Genomic DNA, 19,649 nt, shown 5'->3' on the forward strand with positions numbered 1-19,649 from the left:
GCCATATTTTGAGACATGCCAATTCTGGAGTGCAGTTGAACAATCTGCAATATTTTGCAGCAGAGAAGAAATAGGTTGGAAGTTGTTACATGATTTCCAAGAAGCTTCAATAATACCACGGAAATCTGAATCTTTGAGCCAAAATTGCTCAAAACAAAATCTATGGTGTCTTGTAGCCGAAATGGACATTTGTTGTCGCAGAGAAACATTATATGCAATTGCACGATGATCGGAATGGTAGAAATCCAAATGAGAAAGAGGAGAATCGACAAAGAAGTCTGTCCATACACCATTATGAAACCCTCTATCTAGCCTCTCTTTGACCAAAGTCCCATTATAGTGCTTATTAGTCCATGTATACCGATCTCCAGTATAAGGGATTGTAATAAGATTATAAAAATCAATAGCTTGCTTGAAGTCATTCATAAGTTTTTCACTTCTCAGAGGACCCCCATCTTTATCTTCATTTGACAACAACTCATTAAAATCACCAAGAACTAACCAAGGAAAATTGTTCGAAGGAGTAGCAAAACTTCTCAATAGATTCCAAGTATTAGTTCGTAAATGAGATTCCGGAGCACCATAAAAAGTAGTAAAGTGGAAACGACAACCATTCTCATACAACACAAAAGCATCAAAGTGATTCATTGAATAGGAGTTCAAGGTTACATCAACATTTGTCATCCATAATAACAGCAAACCCCCTTTTAAACCAACCCTTGGGACTTCAAGTCCATTGTTAAATTTCAAAGAGTGACGAATACGATCTAAAGAATTACATTTAAGCTTAGTTTCCATAATAAAAAGCAAATTAGGACGCTGCTCCTTAACCAGCAGCTTAAGATGCCTGAATGCCGAAGGGTTTCCCAAGCCCCTGGCATTCCAACTTATAATTTTTATGGTTGCGGGCGGGGCTGCTGGTGTGCAACCTCCGCTGAAATCGCAGGATTGTCTTCAGCTGAATCCTGTGAAGAACGAGAAACATGATGAATAATTATCTCCTCCGTATCAATGTTATCCCTTTTGTTGCCTCGACATCTTTTAAGAACACTGCGTAGGTTTTTGGGATCAATTTGTCTCTTGAAACTTTTACCATAATCACCTAACTCAATAGACTCATCACTTGTCATAATTGCTTTGCCTTTATTTACCAAAACAGGGCTGCTATCAGAAGGCTTTGGTAAAATGGGATGGGAGGGATAGTGTGCAATGGACTCAGCATTCAGGGAGTTTTTGAGTGGCAAATGAACTGGGGTAGTAAGTACTGGTGTGGGAATGGGATTTGTGGAACTACTAGCCGAATGAAAAGCTGTTGGTATATATGAAGGAAATGGTAATGGCATTTCAGGACTTTGGTTGTTGTTGGGTACATTCGATTGATCTGGCATGTTTGATTCTGCAAGAGTAAGAGGCTTAGGTTGTGGGATTGCACCTATGGCTATGTTGGGGTTAGTATAAAGTGCAAGAAGAGTAGAGGCAATAGTTTTCTTGGCCAAACGGGTGAGAAAAGGATAGGCATTTGCTTTCGAAAAATCATTACGATACCTGTCATAACCGGCCTTAGGAAGTTTATCTCCGATCATTTGAGGACCATATGGCAAGTCAGGATCCTCACCATTATCAACCAATTCCAGAAATGCCTTGCACTTATCGAAAGGGTGACCCAGAATGCCACAATGGAAGCAGAAAGTAGGGAGATTCTCATACCGAAACTCAAGCCAATGTTCATCTTGGACCTTTGGCAGAGTCACCATCTTGCCTTGCATCAAAAGTTGAGTGATATCAATTAAGACTCGGGTGCGCAGAAAAGAACCCCAACCTTCATGTAAAGAATCCTCATAAACTTCAACAAACTCTCCTACCCATTCACCAACTTTCCTAGCCAAAGCCCTGGACTTACTTAAGAAAGGAAGTCTATGAGTTTGAACCCAAAAGTGAGCCTTGAATAGATCCTCTTTCTTGACAGATTGCAGAGATGCTGGGGAGTGAAGGAGAATGAGGTGATTGAAAAAATGCCAAGGTTCACCCGAGATTACTCTGTATTTGTCACCTGCACAAGCCATAGTTAGCAAAAAAAGGTCAGAATGCATCTCAGAAACCACAACATCAAATCGACATTTGTTACTCCAGAATTCTCCCATCTTCTTAATAAAAGTTTGGGGATTAATAAAAGATAAGCATCTGGCCACTAAGAAAAATTTCGGTGGGGCATTAGAATCTTGGAGATCAGTTTCAGAAAGGGTATGAACATCTCTCTCCTTCTCAGACAAAGATAGAGTGGTATTCATCACGCTAATTATTGAGTCCATACAAGAGTGAGTGATTGAGAATGAAAATAAGAAGTGTAGGTACAAATCATAGATTGTGAGATGATGAATATATATAGATGAAACATATTTCAAATTCGTCCGTAGACTGGTAAGAGCAGAAGATCGTGTATACTTGGAGAGTGGGAAGTTAAGAGAGTTCATGGGCAAGGTGGAGAAGATGGACAAGATGGGGAAGAAGATGCAGAAAAATCGAAACCCAGAAAACCAGAGTAACCGCCTCAGAGAACCCCACTCAGGCACTTCAATAATATAATATTTGAAGATATATTTTTATTTTTTTATCTATTAAATAAAAAATTATATAATAATTTTTATTTTATTTTTACATTTCTGAATAAAAAAAAATTAGTAAAATAGTTACTCATATTATTAAAAAAATTTCAAAATTTAAAATTTAATATGTATCATTAAACAATATATAAACGCACTTGAAACGCGGCTTGTTTCCTATTTTATAAATAATCCTAATTAAATAAAGAGTAAATTGCGGCATAAATACCTAATATTTCAGACTTTATTCATTTAAATACCTAATGTTTATTTTTGGAGGCAAAAATACCTAATGTTACAATTCTCTTACACCTTTACTACTACTTCTATTAACTCATAAATATGGATATGTGGAGGGCCAAAAAAACATTAAATTCATTTATTTTATTTTAAAACTTAATATTCTTAATATCAAAAACTAAATGCTACTTGTTTCAAAAATAATAATAATAAATAAATAAGAGAGATGCAATACCAAATTACCATAGCTGAGTGAACCAGTGCAGTATATGGAACATGATTATCAAATTGAAGTGTCAATATCATGTAAAAATTGTTATGAGAACTGTTTTTTTTTTTAAACAAGTATCATTTAGTTTCTAATATTAAGAATATTAACTTTTAAAATAAAAAAAATAAATGTAATACATTTGAACCCTCTACGTGTCCATATTTATGAGTTAACAGAAGTGGTAGTAACAGTGTAAGAGAATTGTAACATTATGTATTTTTACATCTAAAAATAAACATCATCTATTTAAGTGTATAAAATCTAAAATATTAAGTATTTATGCGACAATTTACTTACTCTTAAATCAACACAGCCATCTATTGAATGCCAAATTAGATAGAACATGCAGAGGAACATTACTTTAGAAGGTTTACTCTATACTTTCCCAAACTCTTAATATAAATAATAAAGGTCAATGTTTTAGCATGTAAAAGATAGGGGCAATATTTTTAGCATCTCTTGAGTGAGACATCCAAATTCCAAATCGGCCAAAATCTTTCCATTCTCACTGATAAGCCAAAAACCCTAACACCGCCGCTGGTCATATCCATGTCGCACTTCGGGAGATCTGGTCCACCGGACATCAGAGACACCTACTCCCTTCTCGTCCTCAACATCACTTTCCGTATACACTCATTTCTCTCTTTCTATTCTCCTTCTTATTCTTCTTCTTCTTCTTCCTAATCTTTCTCATGCTCCTTTCATAGGTACCACCGCAGACGATCTTTTCCCGCTCTTCGACCGCTATGGGAAGGTCGTCGACGTCTTTATCCCCAGAGACCGAAGGTAACTATCTCCTTTGTTGTCGAAATTTTGGTTTTTTTTTTTTTTAATATAAATTAAATAATATTTATATCAATCAATGGATGTAGGACTGGGGAATCGCGCGGGTTCGCGTTTGTTCGGTACAAGTATGCGGATGAGGCTCAGAAAGCCGTGGAGAAGCTCGATGGTTCGTCATTTTCTTCTCTTTATTTCTATTTGTGATACATTGTTTATGGTTTTTATTTTTTTATTTTTTCTTATTGTTTAATTTGTGTCTTATTTTGTATATTTAGGAAGAGTTGTAGATGGTAGAGAGATTATGGTTCAATTTGCCAAGTATGGCCCCAATGCCGAAAGAATGTAAGTCTCTAATGGCGTTCTTAGTTGAATTTATTTATAAAGCTTTTTTTTTTTTTGTGGATTCTTATCGTTAGTATGATCTTTATTATAGTTATCAATTTATTTCCTATCTTGTGAGGGCGGGTCTTTGGTTTCTGCTTATTTTATATGTTGTTTGTATCTGTTAGTTGATTGAACATGTATTCTAAGTTTTGATTCCACCTTAAAAAAATAAAACTTACAGTCATAAGGGGAGGATAATTGAATCGGAATCAAAACTTGGAAGCAGGTCAAGAAGCCGTAGTCCTCGTCCAAGGTGAGTGAATGTATTTCACTTGTATATTTTTTTTGTTCTGCCATCAATTTGGCATGTGGACAGACCATAATCTTTGCACATTTTGAACTGTATTTGGGTAAGTGTCTTATTGTTCAACTTCAAATAATTATGTAGAAATGGAAGCTGTCAATATTGATTTATTCCAATGTTTTTTAGCCTGTCCTATATTCGTGGTGGTATTCAGTGCTTATCACTAATAATAACACCTATTATCTTTTGTGATACTTTTTGCCAAGTAATCTTTGAAGTTGCAAAGTCCAGTCTTCAGCACTGCTAGTAAATATGCAGCAACTGATAGAAATTAATTTCAGGCATCGTGATGAGAATCGAGACAGAGACAGGGATAGGGATAGAGACAGGAGGAGAAGCCGCAGTCGAAGTAGGGATAGATATGACCGGGACAGATCCCATAAGAGTGAGAGGGAACACCGTTACCGTAGCAGGAGCCGCAGTGCTAGTCCAGATCGCCACAAAGGTCGTGGGAGGTCCAAATATGATGATGATGAGCATCGCAGTCGGAGCCATTCCTATGGGAGGTGTGTGATACTGTTAGTTTCATTATTCTTCTTATTAAATGCTTGTGTTTGTCTGATTGCCAATTGTGTTTGTGTTCCCAGTGCCTCCCCTGCTCGGCGTAGTCGTAGTCGTAGTCCTAAATCTCGCAGGAGCCCATCTCCTCGTAGGACACCTTCAAAAGGTGAAAACCCTGAAATACGCGACCTTAAGGATCGTTCTCCTGCTTCAAAAGATGCTTCACCACGTGGTAGGCCAGTTGATTCTCGAAGCCCTTCTCCTCGTAGATCAGACGTTGATGTAAGTTTTTACAATATTAAGCGCTATTTGTTTGTTGCATTATTTTTATTTGAAGTTTGTTACCCTGTAAAATGTTGACATTTTGTCTTGTGCTCTGTAGGATTGATGGAGAGCAGCATATCAAGTTATGAGCATATTTATTGTGTCGTTGCCCGTATTGAGGAGAAATAGTTGAGTTGCATGTTGTTGCCATATCAAATGTTATTTGACTGCCCTGCAGTTATTCGAAGGTTAAACATTTCTATGGACAGTCTTTTAATTTGCTTAGGCTTTATGGTAGATTTTGTATTATGATACTACTGGGTACTATCTTAAGCACTTGTAGTGACTTTTACTAGGGTGTTAGGAATTCCTGCCTATGGCCGGTTTCCTCTTTTGTTTAACATCATTAGATCTTTTGGTATCTGTGCATTTTCCTATGTTTTTTTTTCTTCCTTTTCTTGTTTGAAGTTGTGTGCGTTTTATTCTTGAAAGTCGAAAATGCTATCTTCATTTACTCATATTGGTCCATATGCTGGCCTTATATAGTTTTGTTCGAGCAGAGCGAATGTGACTGAATCACAAGATGATGTACTTGCTGTTGGTGCTGTTTATACTGGTTGTACAGATGGTAGATGTCAATTTGTTTGGTGGTTGCTGTCTACAATATCTTACCAATCTATATTGATGATGATATTCTGGTTGGTAAGAGTAATAATAACCTCATGATTTTACGAAGTCTTTGTATCAATGAGGCTTCTTACTTTTGATCTGATCATTTCTTTTCTACAATGATTTATAAAAGTTTGGTCCTTGCAAAGGCGTTCCTGGTTGCTGTGGTTGCCGAAAGGCGGTCAGATTTCACATGCCAATAAATGTAGCTGATGCAGTTTATATGAAACAAATATGTTGGGGGTTTCAGCTAGCTGTTGGTGTCTATATCTTTATAAAGACTGGCCAATTGAGCGAGTTGCAGCCCTAGTCGCAGCTTTGGTTATTAATTAAATGAGATAAAAGTTTTTTTCTTTCTTTTTTTTTTTTTTGGCTCTTTTACATTACACAGTAGTAGATGGTTCGTAACCATGTAAATAAATGAAATTTGAATGCCTGCAATTCTCTCTTCGTTTCTAGTTTTCCTTGAGATTAGTGGCTAGCTGCACAAACTTAATGAAAATAATAATGACATGATTACATGCAAAGGAAGAAGTGCCTTTGTTTTGTATTGTTGTGGCTTGTGTTAGTCTATAGAATGGGAGGGTTAATTTTATTCCAGTCTTAAATTGATGGTGACATAAATTCAAGATTATCTTCAGATTTTATTTTAAGCATTGAGTGAAGAAAGGATTTTGTTAAACAAAATGGTAGAATTGTTTAGGATAATGTGTAGTTTTGTGATTTGGCTTTGTAGGGTAAAGCGCATGATTAATTTAGTATCATGTTTCAAGTTTAAACTCTAAATTAAGCAACCATCCCCGTCTTTTTATATATTATTCCAATATGTGGATAAGTGGATAGAGCAAGATGCTTTCACTTTTGTTTTTTTGTGAGGCTTTTCTCCAGAGCACTCATAATGGATAATGTGAGAATAATTTATAAAGAAGAGGTGGGAAAATTTTAGTATGCAACTCATTTTTTTTTCTCCTTCTAAATTTCTAAATTTTAAATATTGAAACTTTGTTGCTAATATGTATAAATAAATATATCTATAATTTATATTAAATGTGGTTAAATATCTATGTATATATCTAAATGTATATATATATTAAATGTAATTATATAACAGAAAACATTATTTTTTTGGGTTTTTTTTTTATTTTTACACTTCTAGATATTGTTTTTGCATTTTTACGGAATTTTATATAGAAATTTCTATTGCAACTAGCGCTGCAACCTAAATCGCAACAAAAACCGTATAGAAATTCTTATTGCAACTAGCGCTGCAACCACTTTAGAAACTCAAACTGTAAATTTGAAAAAAAAAAGTTTTAAAAAAATAGTATATGAGAAAATTCTCCTATTTTTTTTTTTACATTATAGTTCAAATTTAAATTTAGTGCGTATATTTTTTTTGAGGAATTACTCCATATACTATTTTTTTTTTCGAATTTACGGTTTAGGTTTCTAAAATAGTTGCATCCTAGTTGCAATATGGGTTTCTATACGATTTTTTGTTGCAATTTAGGTTGCAGCGCTAGTTGCAATAGGAGTTTCTATGTAGATTTCCGTAAAAATACAAAAAAAAAAAATTATTTTGAAGTGTAAAAATGAAAAAACTCCTATTTTTTTTAATCTTTTTATCTTATATTAAATCTGAATATATAGCATAGTGTTTTTTTTTCTAACTTTGCAAATATTATTTTTTTAAAACAATAAAATAGATTTTTTTTTTTATGTTTCTTAAGGAATTGTAGCTCTGTTACTTAAAAAAAAAATCTAGAAAAAAAAAAAAGAAAAGTGTTACAATTAAGTTAAATTTAAAATTATTAATAAATTTTGAATGTCATTGTATCTTTATATATTAAAAGTGCCTATCTAACGGCATTTCTTGGTTTAACAGAATATACTTTACAAATAAAAGAATATTCTGTTAAATTTAACCCCAAAAGCTTTTAACGCCGTTAACTTTAACTTTAACGCCATTCCGTTAACCATTCTTCTCTTTCACACTATTTTCAATTGGTCCCAATTAGAATTTTACTCTCAATTCCAATCGAGTTAAACTCAGAATCTGGCGATCGATTAAACTCAGAATTTTACCTTTTTTTTCTATTTTTATGCATCTTTTTCTCACTACTGGCACTATCAACCCACTATTTTATCGTCCTCCTCCATAGGCGGCAACTTTATTGATTTCGGCACCAATAACTTTCTTGGAAGGGTTTCGCGAGTCGATCACCTTGCCTATGGCTGAGATTTCGACAACCGGTCAACCGGCGCCCACCGACCGGTTGTTAAATGGAAGAATCCCGGTTGATTATTTTGGTGAGTTGATAGTCTCTTGATTATTTTCTATTTAGTTAGTGAGAATAATGGTAAAAAAATGTTAATTTTTATCTATCAGAAACGATGCATTTTTCTTCTTTTTTTTTGCTATTTCTTTTTCTCTTCAATAATATATGTCCCTTATAAATTCAATGTTGCAGAAGGATGGTTCTCTGAAGCTTCTATAAACAGGTAGGATAATATATATCATATATAATTGTATATGAAGAATTTAGATAAATGGGTTTATTTAAAATTCCATTAGGTAGATAGTGAGGTTTTGAGAGCTTCCATCTTGGGCAATGGCACCTTTAGATTTCACTCATAATGCGATTCTTAACTATCTTAAGCACATAAGAAGAAACTGGCTTGAAGAACATTCTGCCTCTGCCACCCAGTAACTATCTTTCTCTACACATTATGCATTTTAAATTAACATGTTTTGACATAATTTTAGAGTTTATAATTTAGAAAACAATGAATCTTGGCATCCATACAATATATGTGTGTTTGTTTGTATTTATGTCATGCAACAACTCTATCGTTTCACTGTTTGCTTACCCTTTTTATCTGGTAAGTGATCTCAGTTCTAGCTTTTCCTCTCTCATTCCATTTGTTTGTTACTTTACTAGCTTCTTATCTTGTGGCTTTGGTATCATTTATAGTGGAGTCAAAGTCCTAGAAAGAGTGTTCTTATTTTGATTCAAACAGTGACTAATTGCTTGTTGCAAGTGAAAGAAAAGATATTGCAACTTGGACAACCATGGTTGCTCTGCTCGGTGTGCTTTCCTTTGTAATGGGTCCTGTTCAAATCATTAAGCTATTTATAGGGCTGCTTTTTCTTTTCTTTATGGTTAATACAGTTGCTTTTACTTTGGATGAAAATTTCTCTTGTTTTTCAATTCGATACCTTCCAAATACAAATTTGTCATGTGGTTGGACTTGGTCACTTACTTGCATTACTATGTGGCCACGAGGACAAACTTCCATGGTTATTGAAAATGAATACACATACATAAATAATATACATTTTGTTTTAGTACTAAACTACCTCTCTGATTATCAATGTGTTGCTTAGGTACTTAGGTTTATTAATTTTTTGTTTAAGCAAAAAACGATTATATATGTTGTAGGTGGTATATGATTTCCATTAGTATAATATAAATAGTCAATCAATATGAATATATAAATTTTTACTACTGCTAATTTTATCTAAGTTCAATCTAAACAATAAAAAATGTTGAGCAATTCAATCGATTCTTTCAACCGAGGTTAAAAAAAAGGTAGAGTGAAATGTAGCAGAGGAAAAGGGATGGTGTTGGCCCATTCAATGGGTAAGATGCCTTCTGGTAATATCTTAACTTTCACTTTGTTATTTAGTATTTATAGGTATTATATTGCTTTTTTTCTTTTTTGTTCTAAAAATCTCAACTTAATGCTCGATTTGAGTTTGTTAGTGAAAAGGCTTATTTCCTTAATCTAATTTCTTAACTTCTCTTAATTTAGTTGACGATTCACTCAAATGGTTGTTTTTATGTGTTTCTTAATTTGTATTGACTTTGAACTAAACATAACATCACTTACAAATTGTATCATTTCTTAATCGTGAATTAGGGAGTGACTACTTGCGATTGTTTTTGAGTTATTATCAATTGTCACTCTGTAGATAGCCACTGGTTGAGATTCCATTATATCTTAGATATAGTTTTTAATATCTTTATTGAATTAATGCTTCGTAATCACTCCCACTTGTTGCGGAAATGGGTCCAAGAGCTTTCTTATTGATGAAAAAGTATAATCTTATTTTTCTTATAAGCATCTCAACGATTATACCAAGTTTTATAAAAAGAATTTAAAATACATACATTTGAACTATTTTTGGTTCTTAATTTTCATCTTTATTTTTTATTACTTATCTTTATTTTTGATCTTTGGGTGAAATTTTGTTAGTTTAGATCTCCATCTCTGTGTACTACTCTGTATTCTTTGATTAAGAATGTGAAAGTACATTTGATTTAATTCATCTATTATTCTTTTGCTGAGAAATTCAATTAATCTATTATTGCTTTTACTTTTATTTTTTATTGTTTGAAAATTTAAGGTTTTAATTTCATTGTAGAAGTTAAAGAGATGATAAAACGAAGAATATGCAAAGAATGAGGACCTTCAAAAGATTAAGCGACATCATCAGCTATTTTTGGGACACCGTAAGTTTGAAATAACCCACTTGGATTTGGTCATGATTTTGATTACCGCCTTTTTGGAATCCCATATACGATACAAATTTCAATTGACTTTCTAAGTGATTATTATTTGGCTCTTGAGTAAATTTTTAGTGGCAAGTGGTCCGAGAAGGCAAGTGTTTATAGTTTTAGAATTCTTGTCTTTTAAGTAGTATGTGGAAGAAAGAACAATTCTTCCAATAAAAGTCCAAACCCCTGTTGTGCAGATGGTAAGCTCTTTGTTTCAAACATAGGTTAAAGACGGTCATAAATAATGTGATAAAGACCATTATGTAAAGGTTTGGACCCTTTATGGAAGCAGTACACTTGGTGAATTAGTTGATCCAAGCCTAGGAGGTAATTTTCAAGCTGAGGAGCATCTTGGTTGCTCCAAATTGGGCTAATTAGTGTACAAGCCTCTGCTGAGCTACGACCATGCATTTGTTGTGGATCTGCTTACCGAAAATCATGAGATTCCGTAGCCAACACAACCACCTTTTTCTGAGCTCAATCTCCACAGAAATTGGCCATGGCATCTCTTCTAACTAATACTATTCTTCTAGGCGTGAATCTAACACGCGGTCTTAAGGAACAAGATGAAATGATCATTTATTTTCTTCTTTCTGAATCACTTTGTGTATTGCTTCCACATTCTATACATACAAGGCTCCATTGGCTTTTATTCGAGATGTCCCTTTACTAATCTTTTGATTCTTTCTTATGGTTTAAAATGTTCCTACCTTCTTGTCACCCTTATATGTCTCTTTGCTGTTGCATCAGTATTTATATAATAAAAAAGTTATATAATATTAAATATTTAACATACATAACTCATAACATTGATCACGTATATAAACTTAAATAAATATCAATAATTTTTTTTATGATATAATATTGAATTTTTTAACATACGTAACTCATATATTAAAATGATATTAAAAAATCTCAATCAAGCTTTCTATTACATGTTATGATTCATGTAATACAAAAATTATATTCTACAATGACAATGAAGAAAATGAATGTGAGAATCCAAATTGCAGAAAAAGATATCTTCTTACACCACGGTAAAAGCATTATATTTAAATTGACATTTGAACTTAAGTTACATTCATACCAACGTTTACATATTCTGTATGGATCATTAGTGCAAAGACATATGTTCAACTCAACAATGGTACTGAAAAACTAGATGTTGTGATGTTCGGAGATGTTGCAGAAAATATATTATCATGTATTGCAGTTCAATTAAAGTCGTATTCAACTAAGGTATATTTTCATATTTAGTATATCATATATTTTTATATATATATATAAATGTGTAATATTTTTTCTGCAATTACAAGCCTACTGAAACTTATCTTAATAATCATAAAAGTAATATTTAAATTAAATTTTGCAGATGCATCGCTTGTTTCTCTAAAAAAAAACTACGGAGAGATTATCAGTCATTAAATGGAAAATTCAGTTGTATGTAGATCCAAAACGACGGATGAGCTCAAAGTACAATCAATTCACCATTTAAACTGTTGAGCCCATAGAAAATTAAGATAACGTTTCATTATGCTTAGTTTTATTTTTCATAAGGTTTTCTATATTGAAACTTTAACTAATAATTCTTTTTCCTTATTTTAAGATGACATTTTTTCATTCATTTCATTACATAATATTTTCTTTAAATTTTCCAAAATACATATATTGATCCTTTTAATTTTCTCGAAACCAAGAGTAAATGTTAAAGTCATGTGTTGATATGACTTATCATAAATTATTTCATCACATTAAGGATAATTATTATATGAGTATGAATATATTGAGATAAATTTACTGGTTATTATTAATAACAATGTGTATATCATATGTTTATATACACAATTATGGCATTCTTAACAACCTTACTTTTATAAAACAAATCGTTTAAAAAAATAATTTACAATTAGTTACCGAATTCTTAAACAAAAACCACTAGATCTTAAATAAAACTAATATTTACGTGGCTCGCCACGTAACTTTCATCTAGTATATTATATATATATATATAAATAGCACTTAAATTAAATATTTTTTTGGGTCTTTTTTATTTTTACACTTCTAAATATTTTTTTTTTTGCCTTTTTACGGAATTCTATATAGAAACTAGGGGTGTTCATCAAACCGCTCAAACCGTCCGCACCACACCGCACCGCAAAAAAAATGCGGTTTGAAATTCTTCGCGGTGCGGTCGCGGTTTGAATTTTTCCTAAACCGCGCGGTGCGGTGCGGTTTGCGATTTTGAATTGTTAATATGTGGTTCAAACCGCACCGCACTGCACATTATAAAAATACCAATTTTTATATTTATTTAGGTCCAATATGTGAATGTCCAACCCAAAGTCTACTAATTATTGTATTGTTGAAACTTATTTTTTTTTGCATTTTTATTTTCAAGACTTATGGTATTTTTGATAAGTGTTGCTCAAACTTTGTTGTATTTGTTATAGTTTAATCATTTGGTGATAGTCCAAACCGCAAAACTGCAAAAACCGCACCGCACCGCACCATTTTTTGCGGTGCAATTTTTGCGGTTTTTTAGTTTCGCGATGCGGGTGCGGTTTGGGAAATTAGAAAAACTGCATGTGCGGGTTGGTTTGAAAAAATGGTCAAAAACCACACCACCCGCACCGCGAACACCCCTAATAGAAACTCCTATTGCAACTAGCGCTGCAATCACTTTAGAAATCCAAACCGTAAATTTGAAAAAAAAAAAATTTAAAAAAACAGTATATGGAATAATTCCCCTATTTTTTAATAAAAAATAATATTTATTAAATAACTTTAAAAAATTAATTATACAACTAAAAATATATATAACTAGAATAAAAACTAAGAATAGGACTAAGTATAAGTGCATTTATATATAAATTGAATCAAAGTTACATGCAAGGCGAAGTATGCTTTGTTATATTTTAGTTGTTATATAATTTGATTTTGAATGACACGAAAAATAAGGGTTGAGATGCAAAATGACCATAAATTTGGAAACTAAGTTAGTAAATGTCCACTTTTTAGAAAAATTAAGAAAATGGCCAAATCTAATAAATTAGCTAATAAAAATTATAAAAATGTATTTATCACATATTGTTTTTAAAAAATATATATATGATAATAAAATTAAATTATGTAATTTTTTTAGTATTGCATATTATTATATTGTAACAAAAATAAATAAATATATTAGATCATGCAAATATATACAGCAGTATTAGATATATCGTAGTATTGAAAATTAATATACCTTAGTAATAAAATTATATACCACAAAGAAATTATAACAATATTAAATTAATACTCAAAAAATATATATATCATGCTAACAAAATTATATATACCAATATTAAAATATGAATACATACCAAAAAAATTATATATAATAAAATAGAAACTAAGTATCATATTAAATAAATGATATATGACAAACAACAAAAACTATATACCATACAGGAAAATGTATATACCTACAATAAAAAATAAAACAAAATAATATAATATTATTAAAAAACAATTATATATATCATATAAACAAAATTATATATCACCTTTATGTATACTTAAATAAAAACTAAAATAAAATGATATATTATACAATAAAACTTATATACCATATAACATAAAATATATACCTTACAATAGAAATATATATAATAATAACAACAAATAAAAATAAAAATATATAGGATGCTAATAAAATTATATATCATGTCAACAAAAGTACAATAGAAAATATAACTTAAATATTATTTAAAAAAATTATATACTGTATAACAAAAAATACATATACCATTCACCAAAACATATATACAAATAATAATAATAATAATAATAATAATAATAATAATAATATAGATTACTAATATATATATATGTGTTTGTATACTATACTAATCAAATTATATACCATAATTAAAATATATATATATACCATGACCATTGTATATAATAAAATAAAAACTAATTAAATATTATTTAAAATAAATAATCATAAAATCAAAAAATATAAAAATAATAATTGAATATATGTAGCATGACAATAAAATTATATACACACATTAAAATATTTTTATTATGCTAATAAAATTATATACCACTATTATACATATCATAATAAAAAATAAATATCATCTAAAAATAATAATATACTATACAACAAAATAGAAATATACCGTACAACAAAATCTATATACCAACAACCCCAAACAACTCATAAAAAATTAAAAAAACTGACATAACTTTTAAATAAAAAAGATTTTAACAAAACTAATATAGATATTCCATAATATTTAAATAATTTGCTTCTAATTCTAAAAAAATAAAAAAAAAAATTTAATGATTTTGAAATGAGGATATTTACTAACATAGTGTTATGATTTAGGGTCATTTGCTATATTTTTTTAAAATGAGGACATAAACTGACATAGTCCTATAATTTGGGGCCATTTACTATAATTTCCCGAAAAATAATTATAATTTAATCTATTTTTTCTAGTTTAATTAAATATTTTTAATATAAAGTAATTAAGCCCAGAAAGATTAATATAATTTACTAGAATTATTTTTATTTATTCAATAAACGTAAATGCTTGGTAAATTAATGATTATTTAATTGCAAAATTATTATTAAAACAATAATAAAAGATTGTTAGAATTATAAAGCAAATACTGCGATAAAATTGTGAAAATTTGAAAAAAGAATTTCTAAAGTGCTGATAATTACAAAAAATTATTGTATAAAAGTTGTAGAAAAAAAAATAAAGATAATCATAAAATTAATTAAAAAAATATTACTAAATGCTAAATAAAGTTTCTAATCATTTTTTGCTTTGCCATAGATAGAGAATAGTGTAATATTTATATTTTATATTTTTTCATTTTTTAATATAACTTAGATTATGATATTTTCGGCAAAATTACAGTACTCATAAACATCACACCAATCAAACTCCAGTATCCTGAGTTAAAAAAAAATACCAATATCCAATTGAAATGATTCGATGATTCAATTAGTTATATACTAGATTTAACTATTAGAATATTTTATTTATGAAAATAATTTTCTATTTAAGAAAATGATTTTTTATTTAAAGAAATAAATAAATAATTAATTTTCTGATAAATAAATATTTTATATTTATTGAATCTGGACAAAATTAATTATGTAATATTCTATATATGGTCAGATTTGATTGATTTCCTTAATTAATTGTCAAAATACTCTGACAATTAATGTGGCGCAGATACTGATGGAGTATCTCACCTATAAATATAAGGTCTCGGTCCCCGAGCTCCTCACTCATTCTAAATTCATTCAGCAAATTCCATCTGAAGAGAGTTGAGAGAGCGAGGAAGTCCGAACTCCAATACGGAAGCTATCGCAGGGATTGAAACTCAAAGATCAATGGCTGGAGGTATATCGATCTATCATTGCATATATTATCGATATGGTTACAGTTTATTTTCCGCATTTCATATCGTATGTATATGATATATTACATATACTATATTATAGTCTAACAGTTGGTATTACAGCGGTTTTATCTCTGTCTTGATTGTATTTAAGTTTTATTCATATATATATATTCATATTCGGTGCTTATATATATTCATATATAGTTTATATATATATATATTTTCTTCTTTTCATTTCATTACGTATATATATAGTATATATATATGTTCATATATTTATTATATTATATTATTTATATACCTAAATGCTATATATAAATATATATATATATACATTTATATATATATACGGTACATTTTTATTTTACGTATATATATATATGTATATATGTTTATACATGTATTATACATTCTGAATCAATACATTCATATATTAATATAGATTGTTCTAACCATGAAAACTCATTTTGAAAAATAAAGAAATCTCAAAAAATTTCTGGAAAAAGTTTTTCGGATTCGAAATTTTTTGGTGATTTTAAAGTCTTTGTTTTACGTGTTTTCGATGCATGAAACCTATATGAATGTCTTAATTTTTGCATTTAGATTCATTTGGAATTGATTTGGAGTCTTTTGGTCGTCGGAAACGCAATTTCTAATCGGGTTTGGGTCGGGTCCGTCGGACCCGTGTACAGAAAAACGGGTCAAAATGACCCGAATTGTCTGAAGAAGACGACCCAAACGACGTGTCGTTTTCCACAAACGACATGTCATTTTCCGTGTTTTTGGGCTGCTGTCGTTTGATAAAACGACATGTCGTTTTTACTTTTTTTAAAAACGACGCGTCATTTTTTAAGGATTGTGTCTGCTGTCGTTTTCTTAAACGACACGTCGTTTTTCCCCTATGGAAAATGCCATGTCGTTTTTCATTTTTGAGATCAGCCCTTTAGTTTGTAAAACGACGTGTCGTTTTGCGTTTTGCAAAAAACGACATGTCGTTTGTGCAGTGCATTTTTCAAAAAAAAAAAAAGGGAAAAATTTTGAAATTTTTATTTATATGGAATATAAATTATTTTCTTATTTTTGTGTTAATTTAGTCAATAAATTGCATTTAGTTATTTTTCCATTTTTGTTTAATACATAAATTTAGTATAAATTGAAAATAGAAATTTATTTAATTTGGTAATTTATTACATGATTTATTTAGGAATGTAATAATTGTGCTAATTTGTATAATTGTGTATTTAATTATATATTACCAAATTTATACAATTTGTAGTCTGAATTAATTTTGAAAAATCTGCCATTAATTTCATATTAAGGAATTTGCATTTAATTAATTATCATACATTAATTGTATTAATTTGTATTTATTTGACAAATTTGTATTTACTGCAATTAATTTAGATTTGTATGATATAAATGCTATACATAAATTCCTTTTATAGTGCTAGATATATTTAGAAATATTCAAACATTAAGATAGGTTGAATATTTTATTTAGCACATTAAGTTTCATAAACTTCATAAAATATTCATAAAACTTTATAATATGAATAAAATGTAAATAATTTTGTGGTTTGACATAAGAAAACATGAACCTGGGACAAATGCTCATATCTAGAACGATTTTTAATGATCTTCGGATGACCACACTAGGAGCACTAATCTCAGTAATTGTCTATTATGTTAATAACGAAATTACTTTTAGGTAGAGCCCAATACCTAATGTATAAGTGAAAATATAATTTTAAATAATTAGGGAGTAGCCACATCATCTTTAATTATATAAAATTATATATTAATTGAAATTCACCTTAATGGACAAAACTTGTAATTAATTATTTGGATGTAATAATTTTACCCCACAGGAATTTAATTATATTTTTATAATTAATTAGGATAATATATTAAGTTAAATTCTCTTAATTTACCCCACAGGGATATGAGGATTTGATTTAATAGTGTTATCACAAATTTTGATTAAGATAGATTTCATTCCTCCTTTTTCCTAAATTAAATATTTCATTAAATCTATCATAAAGTTCATATAATTTTATTAGATTTAAAATTTAGCCCACAGGCAATTTTAGATTTAATAAAATTTTCATCTTCATCATGTTTCTACATTGGCAAAACATGAATTCATTAAAGTCTTAATTTCTTTTAACATCTAAATTTGTAATCCTATTCTTGCAGCTATTCATCCACCTCTAAATACGCTGAAATCACAAGTGAAATCCCCGAGCTTAGGAGTGACAACTTCAAAATCTGGAAGGAACGAGTTCTTCTCCACCTAGCTTGCACTGACATGGACTATGCAATAAGGAAAGACGAACCAGCTGCTATCACTGAGACTAGCACTGCTGCTGAGATTGCACTGCGTGAAAAGTGGGAGCAATCCAATCGTCTTTGCATCATGTTCATTATGTCCAGGATTACTTTGGGAATGCGTGGATCGGTGGAGCCACCTGAGAAGGTTAAAATTTTTATCAAAGTTATGGATGAGCAGTTTGACACTTCAGATAAATCTTTATTCAACAACCTCATTCAAGAGTTCTCGTCCACAAAACTCACCGGTGTTAAAGGAGTTCGAGAACACATTTCTAAAATGAGGGACATCACTACTCATTTGAAGAAACTCGACGTTATCATTCCTGATACCTTCCTGGTTCATTACATCCTTCACAATCTTCCTCCACAGTATGGGCCTTCCAAAATTTCCCACAACACACATAAGGAAAAATGGAGCATCAATGAATTGATGACCATGTGTGCTCAAGAGGAAGCCAGGCTCCTACAGGAGTAAGGAGAAAGTGTTCACCTGACCACTCAACCTAAGAAACGCAAACCATTCAAGAAGAACAAAGGGAAAAAGCCCGTGGCTCCCAAGACTGCCATAAAGAAAGATTCCATCAAATGTTTCTTTTGTAAACAAAAGGGACATGCGAAAAAGGAGTGCAACCAGTTCAAGAAATGGATGGATGACAAAGGTAATCCAATTTCCTTAGTATGTTATGAATCTAATATGGCTAATGTTAATCTTAACACATGGTGGATTGATTCCGGTTCAACAATTCACATAACAAATTCCTTGCAGGATATTCAAAATCTAAGGAAGCCAGTGGCAAGTGAGCAAAGCATCTTATCTGGAAACAAGATGGGCTCACAAGTGGAAGCCATAGGAACGTGCAATTTAGTCTTAAGTAGTGGTTTTATTTTAAAGTTGGAAAATATTTTTTATGTACCAAGTTTCTCTAGAAACTTGATTTCAGTTTCAAGACTTATACCCTTTGGTTTTTCCTTTACATTTTCAGACAAATATTTTAATTTATATAATAAATATGAATGTGTTGGAAATGGTATTTTGTCTGATGGTCTTTACTGCCTTAATTTACAAAATAATACCACTAATAATGTTATGCATGTCCACGATGGCACTAAAAGATGTGTTATGAAAGATGATTCCTGTACATTGTGGCACCGAAGATTGGGACATATCTCCATTGATAGAATTAAAAGAATGATTAAATTTGAGCCAGTGTCCAAAGAATGATTTTGAAAGAGAAGAACTGAAGAACATTCCTTATGCTTCTACTGTCGGAAGCCTAATGTATGCTCAGGTGTGCACAAGACCTTGCTTATTCTGTCTGAATGTTAGG

The 19,649-nt window shown here is 30.5% G+C and overlaps 1 protein-coding gene and 1 long non-coding RNA gene across 11 annotated transcripts; both read left to right on the forward strand.

The window, feature by feature from the left end:
• Positions 1 to 3,520: 3,520 nt before the first annotated feature.
• On the forward strand, positions 3,521 to 6,566 carry LOC133032657 (serine/arginine-rich splicing factor SC35-like). 10 transcript variants are annotated; one of them, XR_009685243.1, is made up of 10 exons: positions 3,535 to 3,736; positions 3,819 to 3,897; positions 3,984 to 4,063; positions 4,170 to 4,236; positions 4,460 to 4,531; positions 4,864 to 5,088; positions 5,170 to 5,365; positions 5,466 to 5,595; positions 5,894 to 6,049; positions 6,150 to 6,566. XR_009685243.1 is itself a non-coding variant. In XM_061106755.1 (8 exons), exons 1-8 carry the CDS (start codon positions 3,661 to 3,663, stop codon positions 5,469 to 5,471), a joined length of 801 nt encoding a protein of 266 aa, XP_060962738.1. In that variant the 5' UTR covers positions 3,521 to 3,660; the 3' UTR covers positions 5,472 to 5,770. The 10 variants fall into 10 exon arrangements, 2 of the variants coding, with proteins under 2 accessions (XP_060962738.1, XP_060962739.1); XR_009685245.1 differs by having other exon boundaries at positions 6,166 to 6,566; XR_009685244.1 differs by having other exon boundaries at positions 5,894 to 6,045.
• A 1,290-nt stretch (positions 6,567 to 7,856) lies between these two features.
• Positions 7,857 to 9,038, forward strand: LOC133031872 (uncharacterized). The gene is made up of 2 exons (XR_009684929.1): positions 7,857 to 8,326; positions 8,488 to 9,038. It is a non-coding gene; the product is annotated as an uncharacterized LOC133031872 (long non-coding RNA).
• Positions 9,039 to 19,649: the final 10,611 nt, after the last annotated feature.

Source organism: Cannabis sativa, chromosome X, assembly GCF_029168945.1.
Source record: "Cannabis sativa cultivar Pink pepper isolate KNU-18-1 chromosome X, ASM2916894v1, whole genome shotgun sequence".
In the NCBI taxonomy this organism is placed as follows: Eukaryota; Viridiplantae; Streptophyta; class Magnoliopsida; order Rosales; family Cannabaceae; genus Cannabis; species Cannabis sativa.

Bases quoted from the DNA above. Each gene is read 5' to 3' on its own strand.
- LOC133032657 (XM_061106755.1), top strand. From the start codon at position 3,661: ATGTCGCACTTCGGGAGATCTGGTCCACCGGACATCAGAGACACCTAC. The intron at 3,737-3,818 runs GTATACACTCAT...CTCCTTTCATAG, and splicing joins CGTCCTCAACATCACTTTCC to GTACCACCGCAGACGATCTT. The intron at 3,898-3,983 runs GTAACTATCTCC...CAATGGATGTAG, and splicing joins TTTATCCCCAGAGACCGAAG to GACTGGGGAATCGCGCGGGT.